The 18,808-nt window shown below is 42.9% G+C and overlaps 2 protein-coding genes across 9 annotated transcripts in view; both read right to left on the minus strand.

Annotated features, from left to right (window-relative positions):
- Positions 1-4,339, minus strand: part of si:ch73-335l21.1 (insulin receptor substrate 1-B) — a 59,580-nt gene extending 55,241 nt beyond the window's left edge. Inside the window, exon 1 of one of the 2 annotated variants that reach the window (XM_078936439.1) lies at positions 3,475-4,339. In XM_078936439.1, the coding sequence (XP_078792565.1) occupies positions 3,475-3,823 (349 nt within the window). In that variant the 5' untranslated portion in view covers positions 3,824-4,339. The remainder of the gene's footprint in view (positions 1-3,474) is intronic. The other variant, XM_023948936.2, reaches the window with a different exon arrangement.
- Positions 4,340-5,729: 1,390 nt separating this feature from the next.
- agfg2 (ArfGAP with FG repeats 2) lies at positions 5,730-17,727 on the minus strand. Of its 7 annotated transcripts, XM_078936443.1 has the most exons (16): positions 17,289-17,428; positions 17,049-17,097; positions 16,579-16,672; positions 15,820-16,023; positions 15,628-15,743; positions 14,292-14,436; positions 13,933-14,053; positions 13,753-13,851; positions 13,612-13,644; positions 11,076-11,306; positions 10,311-10,383; positions 10,147-10,190; positions 9,872-9,958; positions 8,164-8,247; positions 6,672-6,742; positions 5,730-6,554 (listed from the first exon to the last, which is right to left on the minus strand). In XM_078936443.1, exons 3-16 carry the CDS (start codon positions 16,630-16,632, stop codon positions 6,507-6,509), a joined length of 1,410 nt encoding a protein of 469 aa, XP_078792569.1. In that variant the 5' UTR covers positions 16,633-16,672; positions 17,049-17,097; positions 17,289-17,428; the 3' UTR covers positions 5,730-6,506. The 7 variants fall into 7 exon arrangements, with proteins under 7 accessions (XP_078792569.1, XP_078792567.1, XP_023822015.1 ...); XM_078936441.1 differs by lacking the exon at positions 17,049-17,097 and having other exon boundaries at positions 17,289-17,662; XM_023966247.2 differs by lacking the exon at positions 15,820-16,023.
- Between the last annotated feature and the right edge of the window lie 1,081 nt (positions 17,728-18,808).

The raw sequence follows: 18,808 nt of genomic DNA on the forward strand, positions 1-18,808 counted from the left end.
CACCGCATCGCCAAACGTCGACCCTCGAGACAATAATTAAAGCCCAATTAGAAGGATGAGCGCTCCTTAAGCACGGCTCAATGTTTAATCTGCCGGCTCAGGGAGATCCACGGCTCACGGGGAGAGCAATGAGAGATGTCAGGTAAAAAACTAAACCTAAAAACTAAACCGCAGCACACATCATTGAGTGAAAGTCATCGGGGTTGTTTTCTGCCCTATTGGAGTTGTTAAAAACACAGTTTTCATAAGATTAAGCCTTTCCAGAAGGCAGATTTAAAAAAATGGACTCTTCTCGAGTTTCCTTAAAAACTTTTTCTTTAAGTCTAGAAACCCCAAGATTCTTTGTGGACGAATACAGAAACAAACGATTGACCAGAAACTAAAATGATCTTTATTTCCCCCCTAAAACAGGAATCAGCACCAGTGAGTAGAGGAGGGGGCTTCCGAATAATACTCTGGTCTGTGCAGGGGTTGTCATGGTGAATTAGCAATCCCCTCATCTTCTCTGGATTCTGTCCGTTCACACCGACTCACTTCAAGTCCGGTCTGACCTCATTTCTTTTCATTTAACCTTTATTTAACCAGGAATGTCCTATTGAGATTAAAAACCTCTTTTCCTAGGGAGTCCTGGAAAAGAGGACTCATCCTCCTTTCATGGATGCACTTACCATCCCGCCTTTATTTTTGCCCTAAATGGGTTATCACACATCGGCAAGTGGTCTGAAGAAACCCAAAGGATGCCTGATAAAAGGGAAATGTGTTGACGTTTCTTTACCTAAATAACAGAATAATTATCTAAAATGTTTGCAGATTCTCAGAAGTCGTCTCTAATGTATCTGTTGTTGCTGGGGGGGGGGGGTTTGGAGATACGGCTTCGTTATAGTTTACAGCCGCTGGCTCCAAAGTGGGACTGTATCGCATTCTTTCAGTGAGGTTGTGGCCTGAGCTGGGCGAGGACGGCCAACGTGTGCAACGGACAACCGTTTCGCCGAGGTTAAACCTCACCTGCGCTCTAACAGGCGGGGAGATCACCGCCGAAATCTACCCCAGCGACTGCATTAAGGTGATCTGAGACGCTCAGCAGGTTGTCCGATTGAGGGAGGGGGTGATCCTCTAAAAGACCCTGTGACACAATTTGGCGTGGAGGTGGGGGGGGGGGGGGGGGCTGATCGATATGAGGAAAGCTGATCGATATGAGGAAAACCCACGGTATTAGTGATCATTATTGCAATGATAATATAGCTTGAATACATGAAAAAAAGCAAAACAACTAAATAAATCATTTCCATTTCATTGAATGAAAACTTTATTAATCCCAACAAGGGGAAACTCAGTTCCAGTACATCTCGATGAATCTCGAGAGGTTACTGAGGTCAATGCAGCCGAGCGCCTTAGATGACCTGCGCCGCCGCACCTTTGCAACATTTTATTTTCAATAACAGTCAACATAACTTAAATTACACTCCAAATGACCCTCGTCTGCATAGGAGGGGCTCCATCTGATTGGTCAAATACATAAAGGGATTTATTTGACTAATTAAACACTTCAAGCTGCCATTAGATTGTTTTAGCACGTTTAAGGTTTTGCAATTTTTGCTCAACTTTTACCATATGCATATTGCACAGCTCGATATCGCGATGACGATAAATTTGGGATTGTGCCGGTCTAGTGTGTGTGCGTGTGTGTGTGTGTGGGGGGGGGGTATCTTTTTGGCGGCTCAGCTTCACCTAAGCACTAAATTCCTCTGTCTAACCAACGGCAGACAGATTCAGCAATGTCCGTGCAAGAAAAAAGGATTTGGCGCATTGGTTACTGCACGCAAAAACAGCATTCTTCTTCATTGCCCCCCCCCCCATTTTGGGTGGTTTCCTGTTTGCAAGCTAACACTTCAGCACCAATGATTGACTGTATATAAGAACTGGACTAGGTGACTCCTCCCCCCTGGTTTTGATGAAAAGTCTATGCCAGAGGTGGGCACTGAGGGCCGCAGTCCTGCATGTTTTCCAGCATACCCTGCTCTGGCATTTTCTGATTGGCTGGACACACCTGAACCAGGTAATCAGCCATGAGTAGGGCAAGAGTATCTGGAAATCATGCAGACACACCGGCCCTCGAGGCCTGGAATTGCCCACCCCTGGTCTATGCGCATTTTGGACTTCCACCTGACCTGACTTGCACCAACCCTCTTCCACCTGTAGGCGGCAGACACGCGCTGGTAAACAGTGGCCCCTCCCTGCTTGTCAGGTGTGAACACTTACATTTTGATTTGATTTGATTAGAAATGGTTTACTTCAAGCAATCAAATAGGAATAATACACAACAACAATGCAATCGTCAGTTATCCATTCATACAATGAAGCATCAAATGTAGGATAATTAGACATATTAATAAATATTGCTTGAAAAGGAGTGGAAGGAAGCAAATTTATATAATCCCACCCCGTTATAACGTAACCATTTTAGTACATGATTTATCAATATCCGGTTCCTAGATTTTATCAGACAGAATTAAGAATCCTGAAATATCAATAAGATGAATTACTGAAATTATGTGAAAAAAATTTACTTTTAGAAATCAACATGGCAAATGCAGATCATTTATCCAAAATATATGCAGATTATGTTACTTCTAAAAGTCATTTATATGATTAAGAAAAATACTGCTATATCAGTAAAATGCGTCATGTGTGTACGTAACTTTAGAAAGTCAACAGGGGAGAAGCCATTGCAGCAATGCACCCTGGGAAGTTCCCAGCGGTGCACGCTCCCTGCAGCGCTGCAGTTTTTTACACACTCGCTTTCTTTTCCCTTTTTTTTTTTGGTACAGACGTCTCCAAAAAAAATCAATAAAATCCAATGTATGCTTGTGGTCCCCCCCCCCCCCCCACCCCAACTTTGATTCAGAGGAGGAAAAACACCCCCCCCCCCCTTCAACCATCCTCTACAAACAGGCGTTATCTGTGTCTTTATGTAACAGAGCAGCAGGTCATGTGAACTGCAAGCACCTTGAACTCCTATCTTGAATTGCGTCATGTGTCCCCTTGCAGCCCATCTGGTCTTTGGCATGGAGGTGTGTGTGCGCGCGCGCTTTTTTTTTTGGGGGGGGGGGGGGGGGGGGGCAGGTGATGTGATGTGCTGAATGCAACTGCTGCAACAGCTGTGTTTACATTGGGCTGACAGACAACGTTTCAGACAGATCCCGACTTTATGAGAGGAATCGTGGAGCAGTGAGGTGTGTGTCTGGAGGGGGAGGGGGTCCACTGCACGTGGGGTGGGGGTTAATACCAAAATTATGCAAATTAGTAAACAAGCTGCAAACATCTGCAGCCACAATGATAAGAGTCCCCCCACCACCACCACCACCTTAAGAGAAGATTACTTCAAGTGGTAAACAAGAGTTTTTGCAGCAGCTCTGCCACGTCCCCCCCCCCCACCCCACGTCCCTCCGCGAGCGCACATGTTCGATTCCTTACTTCTGCACTGCAGCTCCACCATGGCCTGGTACCACTCGTCCTGGTCCGCCTCGCTCTCCGCGGCCACGGCGAAGCTCTCCGCGCGCGTGTACAGCACGATCATGTGCTTGTTCTTGGCGTCGGCGCGCTTGTTGATGTTGAAGCAGGTCTCCAGCGCGAGCGCCTTCTTCGGGACGGGGGCCTTGCCGCGGAACTTCTTCTCGCTCTCGTAGTACTCCAGGCGGGCCGGGCCGCGCTCCGAGGCGGCGCGGAGCACGAAGTACCGCCGGTGCATAGACTTCTGCTTGCGGAGGTAGCCGCTCCTCCGCACGTCCTCGCCGCTGCCCTGCTCCCCGGTTTGGTTCTCCATTTTTTTTTTTTTGTAATGTAAAAATAAAGCAAAAACTTCTATTTAAGTTGAGTTTTAGCAAGTTTGGAGAATCAAACACTCCTTAAGTCCACTCCCCCCCCTTCTCTCCCACATCAACATCAACCCCTCCGCCGGTTTGCAGCTACTTCACCCCCAAAGGGGAAGCCTGAACGCGGGCTCCCTGGAGCTGCAGCTACCGTTGGTCTCTTGTCAGTTTTTCGGGGGTGCTAGTTCCTCCTCCGCCGCGGACGGAGCGGGCACGCGGGAGCACATGCGCCGCAGTGCTGTTGGGTCGGGCTCTCCCTCCTCTCTACTATCACTACTCCTGCCGCCTGAGCGCTTTAATCCCATTTATAGCACCGGCCCCCTCCCCACCCTGACACGCTGCCTGTCAGGCTGCCCCCCACCCCCCTGGAGAAAAAAAACCCTGTCCCGTTCGGCTCTTTCGCGGCTTTGGAGCGGAGCGGAGCAGCTACCGTGGAGCCGGACCGTCACCCGCCGCTGGACTAGTACCCCGGAGCGCGGTGCGTTCACGGAACCTCAAAGTTACTCCGACAGTGAAGTTTCCTCTCTTGTACACGTTTCTTATTCAAATCACAGTTAAAAAATAAAAATGAATTTTCTAAGGTAGAAAATAAAAACTTTTACAAAAATAGTACATTCAAACACCAAAAACAAATCCTGGAATAGTAGAAAAATTAGAAGTGACTTTTTAAACTCTGCATGACCTTAAAACACAATTATATTTATAATTACTTGATTTTTTTTTTATTTGTGTATTTTTTGTGTAGCAAACCAGCTTTTATAAATAAAATAAAAATAAATGACACAATTAAAATTTGTGCTTTAGAACTTCTATAACTAGCTAATTTGAATATTATTATTTACTTAATTATTTACTTGGATTTCACTTTGAAGTAACAATTATTAGATTTGGGGAAAATTATAGAATACTAGGTCTACAATTAAGTCACTGGAATAATATTTATGTTTGTAAAGTGTCACTAATATACACATTTTCTTCTTAAAGTACTACAATAGTTGTTTTAAAATAATATTTGTTTGTTGTTTAATTGAAATTAGTTTTAGTCTTCTGTTTACGTTTTGCACCAATTAATATAAAGATATTTGGGGGTTAAAAGATATTCAAGCCACTGTATGTTTCAATAAACTTTGTGGCCATTTTTCCCCAACAAAATGATTAGTTTAGTCTTTTTTGGCGCATTGGTTTTAGGAGAAACTGTTCAAAAACTGTCACAGTAACATTTCCTCTTTTATACGACGTTACAAACTTTAGAATTCCATTCCACGTTTAGCAAGATGACCCGATCAATAGCATTTCCCACGGCACGTGAAGGCAACTCTTCCAGTGAGTGGAGCATGATTTCACTCTTGGCGCGTCCGCGGGTCCATCCTGTTCCATTTATCGTAGAAATCCCCCTCTGCTGTGTTGTAATGCTGATATTATGACACATTTGCTGCAGTTTGCAGATTCTACAGCTCTTTCGAAGAAACCTTGATCAGCAAACACTTAAAAAAAATAAAATAAAAGGATCACTTTAAGTCAAATCTGGATTTTTGCTTTTTGAATAAACAGCAGATTAAGGCTCTTTTTAGAGAAATTAGGATTTTTTTGGATGTCTACTTTGTACTTCCTGTAATTAACAGAAAAATGCCTCCATCACTGCAATAAATATTTAAAAAAGAAGAAGCATGAAAGCCTGCGTCCTGTCTCTAAAAGGTCTCCATCTTCGTGCTTTAGCCTTATGCAGTATGCATGTTGTTATGCAATATGCATCCCAAAGCAGCACGCGCTTCAAAGTGACAGCTGATAGCCACGCGCCCTCTGCTGTCTAAAAGGGAAACTGCATGGACTTCTTTTTTAAAGAAAACGGAAGAGTCATAAGAAGAAGCAATAAACTGATTTTATGAACATGAATACTTATTGTTACAAAGGTGTTAATAAATGAACGTCTGCTCTTTTGAGAATAATAGAAATAAACTTCACCTCTATGTCAACAGAAAACAAACATTTTGGTCTTGTGCATGAATCCATAAACATTTTTTGTGCATGTTTTTTTGTTTTTCTAATAAATTTGCATTTACATTCAGTAGCATCTTCTTTAGCCCTCTAAGCACATGCAGCCTGAGAGTGGAAAGCTCCCCCTTTTAGAGGAAACCTGACCCAAAATATTAAATAAAATAAAAAAAACATAAAACAAAAAGAGTGACAGAGACCAACATGCATCATTTAAGGCTGTTAAAACCAAATGTTAAACATTTCCAGAGACTCGATGGTTTTAAAGCACGTCTTCACCGTTGGGCTGCTGTTGGGCAGCACGCCACAACAGGTGTGTCATAGAACGTGTGGCGGGCGGACGACGGAGGTGTTTACATGTGACTCCCACTGAGCCCTGAGGTGGAGAATACTTGCACACAAACACCCTATGGACAAAACAAAAACACCACAGTTTCACAGCCTAACTCGCAGCTTCTTCTGAACATTCATACTGTTTTTGTTCTTTTCTTTCTCCTCCTGCACAAACACGTAAACACAGAAACACAGAGGACCCTCCTCACTGACGGGGTGGAAATAGTCCAGAGGATTTGAAATGGCAACAGCTCCTCAAGTTCACTTGTCCCTGTGAGGAGGAGGAGGAGGAGGAGGAAGGGGGCAGTGGGGTCAGATGAAAGGATTTCTGGACGTCCCCCGACTGGAGTAAACATTCCCCTGTGAGAAAAAGGGAGGCGACGTGAGAAACGGCAGCTAACTGCACCTCCGAAAGTAAATCAAAAAAAGGGCTTGCTGTTATTATTTATTCCCGCTGGGCTCAGGGCGGGAACTCACCGTGAACGGGTTCACGGACACGTGCCGAGGGACTTCCGGCTGAGAGTTGGGTGCGGGGAAGGAGGCGAAGCCTGCAAACACAAACCGGGACAGTTTGGTACGCTGGCTCGCATTTGCTTCCGAGCTGCTGTTGCTAAAAACCAAAACAGTTCCTCAAATGTCCACTAGAGGCCGATGTCAAACGGAGGCCGTTTCCTTTGACTTCTATGCTAAAAAGTCAGATTTTACAAAAATACTTTTGCTGGAGTTCAAATGTTAGCCTTTTTAGAGGCTTTTTTTTAAATGACACATGGGTGGAACTGGACTAAGTGGCCCCTCCCTCCCCACGATCCAGCAGGATCGCGAGGGGAGATCATGTTTGGAACCAACCAACTGTTGTTTCCAATAAGCCAAAATCCCACAAACTTCAATAGAGAAATACAAAGCTGTCACTCAGTTATTCTATTTGTAGGAATAATCATTTATGCTCTGATACCTTCTTTTTAACATGTTGCTAATTGTTTTCATATTTTTTCTGTAGCGCACGTTATTCAAGCTACATGCTTCACTGAAAGTACAGATTCTCCAGAGCCTGCTGTCAAGTGTCGGGGTGTAGACGACGAGCTCCCTACTGATTGGAGAGAGTGGTTGCCATAGAAATGTTGACCGGTTTAGACCAATCACTGCCTACTGACAATGTCTGGCTGCAAATGCATCACAAAAAAATGGACTTCATTTGGTGGGAGCCAAAAAAAAAAAAAATCCCTTTACTATGGGTGACGTCACACTCGCTCCGTCCAGTTCTCTTATACAGAACAGAACCTTTAAACTTTACAGATGCCTTTTTTGGCACATTTATTGGAGTAAACTCCAAAGAATGTGCCCCTCCCACTTTTAGTTTCATTTCACCTGGAGTCCTCTGGTCACTCTGTGATGCTTCCACAGCCCTAAAACATGTTTTATTGGCTAATTATAGACTCTATATTGCCCTGTGTGTGTGTGTGTGTGTGTGTGTGTGTGTGTGTGTGTGTGGGTGTGGGTGTGTGTGTGTGTGTGTGTGTGTTCCTGCCTCTTACAGCAGACCTTGTCCTGACCCTTCATCAGGAACGAGACGGGTATCAATAACAGATCATTTAACCATAACTGTATGATTGTAACACTGTCATCCTGATAACAGTTTTATTCTGAATGGAACTTGAACAGTAATTACTGATGTTTTTATTGATATTTATTGACTTTTTTTGGACTGATTTATTGATTTATTAATATATGTATACTGTTGAATCTGTGAAACTGAAAAAGAATCCTAAAAAATTTCATCATCTGCCATCAGTAATAAAAATAAATAAATAAATAGCGCATTTAAAGAAAAACTTCTTTTGTTTGACATTTTAAATGTACACAACATGAATTCAAGTTCATTATCTTTGTTTTTATTATTGTGACTTTTTCATTCAAATCTTTTTTTTTTTTTTTAATTCTAACTTCACCAAACGAGGAAATAAAATCTCACCGTTGGCTTCTTGGTTGGAGGTTGAGTCGTGGGGAGATGCATTGTGGGTAGTGGCTGCTGGGAAGGCAGCCGTCGGAGAAAACACTGAGATAGGAAACAAGGGAACGGAGTCACGGATCACAAAGGCAGAAACCCACAGATTACTGACATTTCAACATTTTTTTCCTCTTTTCTATTTTGTATCGACCTGCTGGAGCAGCCGTCACATTCTTTATCGGCTTTATTGCAAAGTTTAAGGATTTTCTTTTCCTTCTTGGTCTATTTGTTTTTCCGATATCTGCTGCTTGTTCAGGTCAAAGAGCATGAGGTCAGGGTAAGGACACCTCATCCTGCTCTTCCTATCAAAGGTTCACATCTCTTAAGCGTGTCCAGGTCTGCTGCAGCGCCTCCTCCTGGCTGGACACGTCTGTAGCGCTTCACTATGAAGGCATCCGTGTGCATTTTTTAGCCACATGTCCAGACCTTCCTCTGGACATGGAGGAAGAAACCCTTAGTGGAAAAAGTTCCTGTCTGCTTCCTATTATCTTAACACTTTATTTATAATCCCTTTCTTTAGATTTGGAAATCCAGATGAATTAAGAGCGCCGTGTTTTGACTCCATTTTCTCGTCACTCTGACGCTTTCCCTCCCTTCTGAACAGAGCGCCATCACGCCAGGAAGCCCTTCCTAACGTTCTTCCATCTGAGACGGTGATCCTCAAAGCAGCTGCTTCCAAGCTACAAACCGCTCCAGTGAGGGCAGACGTTCATGGCCTGAGGAAGCCAAAAGGATAATCCGCGAAGAAAAAGAAAAACAGACAGGATTCTGAAGCTCCCAAAACAAAATCTCTCCATGGTTTGGCTGCAGGGAGAAATTTTCTCCATCAATTATGAGCAGAGAAACTTTAGCAGTTTAATGTCTTTCATAAACCTTTTTGGTTTCTCTGCATAATCTTATTTGGGTCGGGTGTTTAGCCAGACTACATTATGTCAAAATCACAAATGTTTTCAATGTTGTATGTTCCAAAATCACAAAATTTACCTCCTTTTTCCCGCCAAAATAAGAGAACCTAAAAAAAATCCGAATGTGCAAGCGAGGTCTAGTTTTGATGTCCTAAAGTGTAAAAATGAAACAAGATAGAATCATAAATGAATCTCACTACATATGCCAATAATTAAAATGAAATCAACATATTAACCTTTACTTTGAAACAAACCCTTTTTGGACATTTCTTTAGATTTAAATGATGCATTTTTTAGATAAATAAAAAAAGTTAAAAAAAACAACCCTTTTTGTTCTTAATATATCACAGTATCACCTGCATACTAAAGAAAACATAAAAAACTTTTTATATGCCAAAAACCAGAAGTCCAAGTAAAGAGCCCTGTGGGATCCCAGAAAGTAAACGCTTAGCATAGGCAGCTAAATGCTTACTTTGATAAGTTGCATTTGGTAAATTAGATTGGAAGAACTTTGCTAGACAAGTTTGATAAAAACGTTTTCTCAGGTTACAAACAGCCTGAAAAGTTAAGAAGTTTGAATTTTTCATAATATGCATTTCTGTAAAAACCAAACTGCATTGGATTTAAAAAAAAATAAATGAAATCAAGTCATTTAATGAAGAAATATTCAAAATCCAGTATCCAGTATGAAAAAGTACTACTGATCCACAGGAACACTTGAATCAGCAGCGGGAAGAAATCCAAAGTGTGAAATTCCCTGAACTCACCTCCTGAAGCGCTGCTGAAGGGGTTACTGGGGGAGAGGGCAACCGGCGGCTGGGAGGCCGAGCTGGAGCTGAACGGGTTCGGGAAATCTGTCAGACACAAGAGGAGAGACACACAAAAAAAAAAAAAACGAAAAGAGAAATATTTCAGGCTGGAAGGGGAAGAGAGCACATTCCTGTTGGTTTGGACCCAAACAGCTTTGAGGCTCGGACTCAAGTAGAACAGCTATTAGGAAACTAAATCAAAGCTGTTTAGCTCAGGAGTCAGAGCAACTTACTTGAAAAAGACTGGGAGCTGGACACGGCGTCGACACCGGGGGAGCTGAGGATCACAACAACAACCACATCAGCAAGACTTTGACCTTTCGGCATTCAAGACTTCTAAAAAAAAGACAAACAAAAGCAATAAGTTGCTCCAAAATGACAGTTTTTCTTCTCTTACCTGGCAGGAGTGGAGCTGGATGACAGCCTACTGCCAAACACAGCGCTATACTGTGGAGGGCCAGCAGGGGGAGCTGCAACCAACAGACAGAAACATGGAACACCAGGCTTTTAATACTAAGCTTGAATTTTCAAATTAAGTGCTAATTGAACTAAAAAAAAAAGTTTAATAAATTTATTTGAAGATAAAATATAAAACAAAATAAAAACTGCTAACCAAATAAAGCATCATTTTTGAGGAATTAAGGTGAAATGGATTTTAAAAAACAGCTGCCGCTCCTAATTCTAGGGCTGTTTTTGAACTTTGAACTTTGTGCTTCATGTAGAGAAAAAAGCCGTCTTGGTATTTTAACAGAGTTAATCACTTTAAAAGGAGTCAACAGGGTCCTTGGAATGAGACTTTGCAAGCACAATGCGCAGAATTCAGCTGCTACAAACCTTGGCATTAGCAGAGAGCGGGTTATGCAAGCCGCCTGAGCTGGATCACAGCAGAGTCTTTATTTAAACCGAAGGAAACACGAAAATACTGAGAGACGTCACAGCCAGATGCACTCCATCGAAGTTTGTATGGTTTCTTTCTGATCAGATATTAGATGAGGACCAAGAAACTGAAAGTTGATTCAATTTTGTGGTGTCAGTTCAGGGTTAAGATCTTTGCGCACAAAAGATCAGGAATCCTTCAGCTGAATAAACAGCAGTGTTTTGGGGGCTTTTTTCTCTGCAGCTGTTATAAAAAATAATAAGAGAGTGCGTTGGGTTTTCGCACCAGCAGTTAAGGGGGTCTCTGAGAAAGCGGTGTCCAGCTGCAACACAGCGGCGTACTTGTCCTGGCCGCTGGAGCTGCTGACCGGCGTGGTGGTCTGGCAGGCGGGCTGCTGAGGCTGGGACAGGGACTGGGTCAAGGACTTGGGGTGGGTCAGGCCTCCGAAGTCCACGCTGAGGGACTTGGGGAAGGCTCTAAAGGGCCCCGGGCCCCCTGAAGCAGACACCGAACGACCTGTAGAAGACCAAACAAAAAAACAGCCTCGAACCTCTTTCTTTCTGTACTACAGTCCCACTCTGATCCTCTTTTGATCTATTTTCAAAGCGTTTCCAGTGGTCTTTTCGTTAGGATTGAGCCGTTTTTAGTCAAAATTGTGTGTACTGACAAGAGTCTGGCGATACGTATGGCGATCCATCTCAAGTATCACTCGTTCTTATCTGGAGCCCGCTACAAAGCAGCTCAATCCGCTTCTTTCAATGGTACTGGCGGCAACGTGGCACAGAGTTTCGGTGCGATACCCATCCTAAGCAAAAACTAAGTAGTTCATGTCTCATAATAACAAAAAAACTGTGAGGCTGACTGAACATTTAGCATTTAACCCTTGTGCTATCTTAGATGACCCCACCATTACATTGACGTGTTCTCCCTACCATGACAAAGGTGGGAAAAGGTGGAAAGATTTCATGTAATCCATGGACACCAGTGAAGATCACAAATCATTGAAGAAAAAAGGTTCAGAGTACTGTCTAGTGGGTCTAGATGACCCAACTCCCAACGTTAAAGTGCCTAGGATAGCACAAGGGTTACCACAAGCTGATTCTCACGAGATCTTGTTGTTTGGTGCGGTGTGGAGCTGCTCAAAGAGGATCTGCGGTCGGAGGTTGAAGTGGAAACAAGAGTCAGACGCTGGAGGACGTTCAGAAATAATTAAACAAATCTTGTCTCGACAGCATCTTGAATCGATACAACGATCCGCTAATGAAATATTGCATCGTATCACTGAAGCATTTTTTCCCAACACCCCTAGTTTCTGCAGAGCGGCAGGAGTTCATTGGAATCCCAACCCCCCCTTTACCCTCCCCGTTGCTGAGACTTCTCTGTTTACAGGCTCTCCCGCTAGCTTACAGCCCCTCACAACCACAACCCAACATTACCAGTGCGACAAACGCTCAGCTCAAACGAGGAAAACGAAGACGAACGTGGATCTGTTTTTCACAACAATTTGAATTTTAAAAAAAACAGAAATGCGATTTTAAGCTTATTTGTCTTTCTACATGAGCTCCATTGTCAGAGAAATGCCACAAGAACGTGTTAAAAACACAAAAAACACCATTTTCATCGGAGTGGGACTTTAAAGAATTGCTTCATATTTGCTCTGCTAACTTCATAAGTTTTGGTATGAAAGAATATTTCTATATAACTGCAAATAATTAGAGGAATGTTTCAGCCAACACTTTCATACACATCTTCATGCTGAAAAGCTCGTCGGCGTGGACAAACGTCACACTTTTGTTGCCTTTAAGCACAAAAATCTATGTATTATGCAGTAGCTTCAGCAACACTGCTTTGTTCGGACCATTGACTGTATGTGAGACCTGGACCGAGTGAGAGTGACATCACCCACAGTAAACAGCTTACCCCCGGCTACAATGAAATAACTTATTCAGTCACCTTTGGTTTGCGATAAGGACGCTGCCATGTTGGAGCTAGATGACGTCAGTAAGCAGGGATTGGTCCAAATTGATCTGAGTAAAGACTTCCATGGCAACCACTCTCGCCAATCAGGAGTCAGCTTTTTGGAAAGACACACCCCTACAACTTGAAAGCGGGCTGGGAAGAATCTGTCAGTTCAACGTTTTGAAGATTTGGCGTGAGACCACCTACTTTTACTGAGGCATCTGATCAGTCAGTTTATAACTTGAATAACTTGCGCTAAAGAAAAAAAAACATGAAAAAACAAGGATTAGCAAGAACTTGTTAAAAAGCTAGGGGTTATTCTGACAAACGGCTACTTCCTGTTTGGAACGCTAGGGGTGACAGGGGATGACTCAGTCCAGTTCAGTTTACAGTCAGCGGCTCAGACAAATGCAACAACTAACATGTAGCGAGCAAGCAGTAGCCACAGTCAAGCTGGTGTCAGTCAGCCGGCTTTCAGTCGGGTTCTCTGTCCATCTTCCTAAAGGAAAGGCTAAAGGAAAGACTCCAGACTTGACCTCATTTTGGAAATCTGCAGACGTAATGCGAGCTGCACTACGTCTGCGCAGCCACATCATCCATCTGTGTCTGGGATGTTAACCTGGGATTTAACCGATTTTTAACTGCAGCGAGGGCAGCGTTAGCTAAAACAACTGCCCCCTCTTCCAGAAACATCAGATGGATACTTTGATGAAGAAAAATACGGAGCTGCAGGAAGCAACTCGACCAGGTGGGCATGCATGTGAGGCTCGGCCAGCAGCTCCAGCCATCCATTATAGATCACAGAGCGCAGAGCTTATTGATTTCAGCCATTCGGCGCACACTCAGCGGCGTCAGGTCTTACCTAACGTGAAGTGGTTTTTGAACGAGCTACTGGCTACAGAGATGAGAAGAGACAGAAGAGAGCGTCACTTATGTCCCTGTCCAAACTCTGGGTCAAACACAGGATTCCTCACTCCCACCGCTGTAAATAACAAAAAGACACCTGAGGGACGAGGAAGGGCCGGGAACGAGGGGGCGTGGCCTCCCAGCGTGGACGACAGGGAGCCTGGTCGCTGCCTCTCTATTCCACACAGGCTGGGGTCTAAGAGAGGGAGGAGCAGGAGAGTTTAAAGGTGAAGGTGTGCCGTAGCCAGACGCCTCCTGTCCAGATCAACCGCCCCACCTTTCAGGGGGGGGTCTCTGAAGCTCTGCGAGCGCGACGGCCGGGCGGTGAAGACATCCGTTCTCATGTCAGCGGGCGAGATGGCGGGAGCTCGATCCCACGACGGCAACTGAGACTGGGACTGAAGCACAGGGAGTGGAGGGAAAAAGAGAAAAAGAATCTTTGAATATTTCACAGCAGAGGCTTTAATGTTGAGGTTCTCCGACCCCGACCAGACTAGAACACACTTTTTATTATTTTTATACTTTTTCAGCCCATTTTTCTTTTGCTACAGATTTCTCTGACTTCTCCTTTCACTTTTACTTCCAGACTCGCACGTCTTCCTCCACGCTTTACCCACAACACACTGCGTTCCTCACCAGCGGCCTTGAAGTTCTGGCATTGGAGGCCGTGTTATGGGACACGTTCTGGCTTCCTAAGGGACCATGGGACAGGGGTACAGCCTGGATCCCTGGACTCCAAGGACCCTCCATGTCTCTCCGATTTTTACTTTTGGAAAAATGCCTGAAAAGAAAAAAGTTAAAAAGAAACTGGAGGAAATTTGGCATCAAATACAAGAAAATGCACAGAATTGACATTATGATACGGAGGTCCAATGGTGACAGAAAGAGAAAATCGATAGTATAATATTTTTATTCCATTCTGACAAGACATTTCATTATTATAAATATGTAACTATATTGTAATAAAGGTTAGAAAAACAAAGACAGATTGGAACCAACAGGACTGCTAAGCAAACATTTCTCTTCTGCTTTATTTTGTCTTTAGAGTTCTTAATTATTATTTTTTTTAATTATTTTTAGTTTGTTTTCCTTTTGGGTCCTCCCTGAGGGCATGTTTACACAAATGTAACATAGTTTTATCAAAAGAAAAACAAAAAACAACACACGAAAACAAAAAAATTTATTAACAAATTCAAACAATGTTTACAAGGAGTTACGTCGTGAATAAAACCAATTTTAAAAAAAAAACAAGAAAAACTAACTCACTAAAAAGATTTTGACCTTAATGGCTTACCATACATTATGTGCATTTTTAGAGGAACTTTGCTGAAACAAACTTAAGCAAAAAGAACAAAATTTTTAATGTTTTTCAGAAGAATATTTGACTTGCCGGTTCGTCCACAACATCGTCAACAGTTAATGTTAGAAGAACCAAATAAATATTGACATTTGCAAACAGAAACGCTGCCTGTCCAAAGTCTCAAAAAAGCCACATCAGAAAGGGTGACGAGATCGCTTTAAAACCAGATTACAGCAGGAAAAACCTTTTAGATTCAAGATCGTCAAAATCAAATACATCACAGCATCGCTGCACAGCAGACGCTTGACATTGAAACACGGCGGCGGTACTATCATAGATTTAAGTTTTTTGGCTGCATCTGGGCTAAGATAACAGAATTTTAAATTTACCTGAAAAAAAAAAAATCTAAAACATCTTCCTGAGAACTGGTCATTCAGACAACAAGCAGACTGTTCAATAAATCGCAAATGTTTCTATTTTATTCTGTTTAATATGACGTCTTTATTCAATTAAAAGAGCTTTGCTAAAAACTTTTAAACACCTTTTAAAATAGAATAAATAAATAAAAAAGAGTTTTTTTTTAAAAAATGATTAGATGATTGAATTTCAAAGACACATACTCTTCCTGAATGAGAAAATAATACAAACATTGTTGAAAGCACTATCACTCACCACTTCTTCTTCTCATATTTATCCTGTAGAAACTCTTTGAACTTCTGAGGATCCTTCATGTCGGGCAGCCGGTTGGTTTTGGGGTCGAACACGCACAGCCAAGTTCTCCTCCCGACCTGAACACAGATCCAGCAGCTGCAGCCTGACTGAACACACGTTTCCCATGAGCGCGTGCAGTCCGAGCTGCGCCACCTGCGAGTCATGATGACCGGCGGCATCGCTCCGGACGCCATGGCGAAAGGCGGAAACCTCCATGCAGAACGCACATCTGCCCCCACTGCACATGACACCGGGTCCATCAACGAGCTCATTAAAAGCCGCAGAGCACTCAGTGTGATGGGCCGAAGCGTTTGAACAGATTATTTGTGCGCCGGAAGCTTCTGGAATGACAGGATGCTGCTAATCTATATTATACGGCGTACAAAACAGCAGTTTCCAGAATAAAAAATATTAAAAATAGAGGAACCAATTTGCTACTAACTGATGTAAAATTAAAGAAAAGGAACCTCCCTCTAAATATTGAAGACAGCAGGCGGGTTTCTGGTTGCCATAGCAACGTTCCTCCGAAGTTGGATGGATTTGACAGTTTTCATAATGTGAGGATGCATGGCCCACTCTGATGAAAATGGCGTTTTTAACACGTAACATTTTACTCATGATGGGGGACACGTACGAATTTCCTGCTCTGAAATATAATGACTGTACATCATACAATGGGCTAAGAATCTGTTTTCTTTTATCTAAAACATGAACAGGTGGTCTGCAAAAGTGCTGTGGTTTTAGCAGGACAGGAAGAACTGCACCTTAACTTTTCACAATAAGATTTCACCAGCTTCTCCACCTTCAAAATAAACCACAAAGGACGGTTTCAGTTCAGCTTTCACAACTAAAATAAAACACACACAAAATAACGTTTCCTGAAGGAACCACACCTTCAATGATGCGCCTCACCTCGTTACCATGGTTTTGAAGAAATTCCACTTCCTGTTGGGAGAAAGTTGTCATGGAGATAGACTTGACTCTGTGGGGAGGGTTGAGGCCTCTCCTGAGACACACAGGGAGGAAGGGGTGAGAGTGGGTTTTAGTGCTGTGAAGAAGATGTGCACACATGTTCAGGACAGACGGGGTGGAGGTGGTGGTGGTGATGGAGAAGAAGAAGGTGGTAACACGTGACGGTAGATCAAGAGGGCAGATCTGTTGTGGTGAGGGAAAAGGTGTGTCACGCATGTGTCTGCAGGAACCAAAACCTCCTACTTTCTCCATGCTAGGAGGTGTGTGTGGGGGGGGGGCGTACAAAGTGGGGCACTGCTGTGCGAGATTGCGCAACACCTAGGGACCCGTCTTCCTGGGGAGGGTTAGGCTGAACATGCAGAACAATTTGTGACAACACGCCCCCACCGTGCAAAGAGAGGGTTTCAAACCTGCACCATGACGAAACGAAACGCAACTAGCGGTCTGTCGCCTCTGAAGCTGCACGTGAGAGACAGACAGAGAGGCAGACGCTGCGTAAATGAGCGCGCGCGCACTTAACAGCGGGAAATAACAAGAGAAATAAGGCCTCGCGCTCCCGCTTCCCGTCACGCGTCAGCCTCACGGATGCTACAGTCAATAAATAACCCCCCTCCCCGCCCACCCTGCGGGAGTAACGGGTTTGTACTCACAGCATTCCGGAGCACGACGTGCAGACGAAGCTGCCCACCGTGATGTCTGTGTACGTCACCCCGGGCTGGTTGCACTCGAAGCAGTGTTTGTTTACGCCGGACTGGGCCAGCTCGCGAACCTTACGGGCGCAAATCTCCTGGTTGTCCCGGTGCTTTCGGTTCGACATATTTTTTTTCTACTCTCCCCCCTCTTCTGTCGTGGGCGCCGGACGGACAGGCTTTGGAGACGAGCCCGAGAAGACCTCCACTGTCCTCCCACCGGATCCACGCTGCTTACTACGCGGAGCTCTTCACGCCCACATTGTAAAGGGGACGGTTTTATGCGGCTTCACCCCAACAAGGCTACGCAGAGGAGGCGCGTGTCAATTCAGACCGAAACGGGCGCGAGCGCACCGGAAACATGACAAGTTTACTTCAAAGTAAAAGCAAAATAAGCTGCAAAAATTTCAACTGGTGAAACTTTTGAGCAGCAAAACCTTTTAGTGCACATTATATATGAGATAGAATAGAAAAGAATACAATCTTCCAAGTGAGAACAGTACTAAAAACCCCAGTGGAATTAAAAATACAAGTAAAACAAATTAAAAAAATATGGGGTTTCTTTTAAGGATTATTTTTGAAAATTTGTGCTTTAGGAGTAGTTTCACGTGCATTTATTTCACTCAAAAAGAGTAATGGTTAAAAAACACAATGCTCTGAGATATTGGGTCATATTCTTTCAATTAATTGCAAAAATATATGTAAAATGTATTCTAATCACCAATAAAATGCCTCATTGTTAAAAAAATTTTTACATTTTAGAAAAATAAAACGTAGTTCTATTTCAACATTAAAATGTTTATTATTGTGTCAGACAGATTTGAAATATTTATGAGCTAGGTAGAACAGTAACAATCTGGAATATTTTTATTTCTCCCTTGGTTTGATGTTTTTTTTAAATGAGAGTTTTTCATTTGTCTATTAGAGTTTTATAACTTAACTACATCCATTTAAATACATTTAGACAGTACATTTAATTCAAATTTGTCTTTATTTCAGCAGCTGCTTTAGTTTAAAAAAAGATGATTTTTTTATTCCTATTTAACAATATTAATTTGAATCAAAAATACTTATGCTACAATTTTCTTTTTTGCCATAACATATGGTACGCTGTCTGAATTCTACATACTTTACTTTCTGTTTTTTTTACTAAATATATTGAGATTATGACCCAACTTTTTATTTTGAGGTCTTTCATTTTGAGAGCTCACTTTAACAAATTCTCCAAGGAAAAATGACAGTACACACAAATATCCTTATTAATGTTACAAAGTAAAGATTTTTTTATTTAAGCCGTAAACCATAAGTGGCTGATTTACCACAGTCAAAACACATATGTAGGCCCTTAAGGTTTAAAAACATAATATTTCCTCAACTACAAGCTGTTATTACAGTGCTGCTATTCATTGTTTGTAGTGCCTTTATTGTGAAAATCTACCAGCTGTCAGACATAACACTGCGGCTTGCTTGGAACGTGAACA

Source organism: Oryzias latipes, chromosome 18, assembly GCF_053564925.1.
Source record: "Oryzias latipes strain Hd-rR chromosome 18, Olatipes_Hd-rR_3.1".
NCBI lineage: Eukaryota > Metazoa > Chordata > Actinopteri > Beloniformes > Adrianichthyidae > Oryzias > Oryzias latipes.

What these genes read in the sequence shown, in the direction of transcription:
- agfg2 (XM_078936441.1), bottom strand. Translation starts at nt 17,455, where the DNA reads ATGTCGAACCGAAAGCACCGGGACAACCAGGAGATTTGCGCCCGTAAG. An exon ending in CAAAAACCACTTCACGTTAG is followed by an intron (nt 11,307 to 13,611) that starts GTAAGACCTGAC and finishes GGTCTTCTACAG; the next exon opens with GTCGTTCGGTGTCTGCTTCA. An exon ending in CAGCTCCCAGTCTTTTTCAA is followed by an intron (nt 9,959 to 10,146) that starts GTAAGTTGCTCT and finishes TGTGTCTGACAG; the next exon opens with ATTTCCCGAACCCGTTCAGC.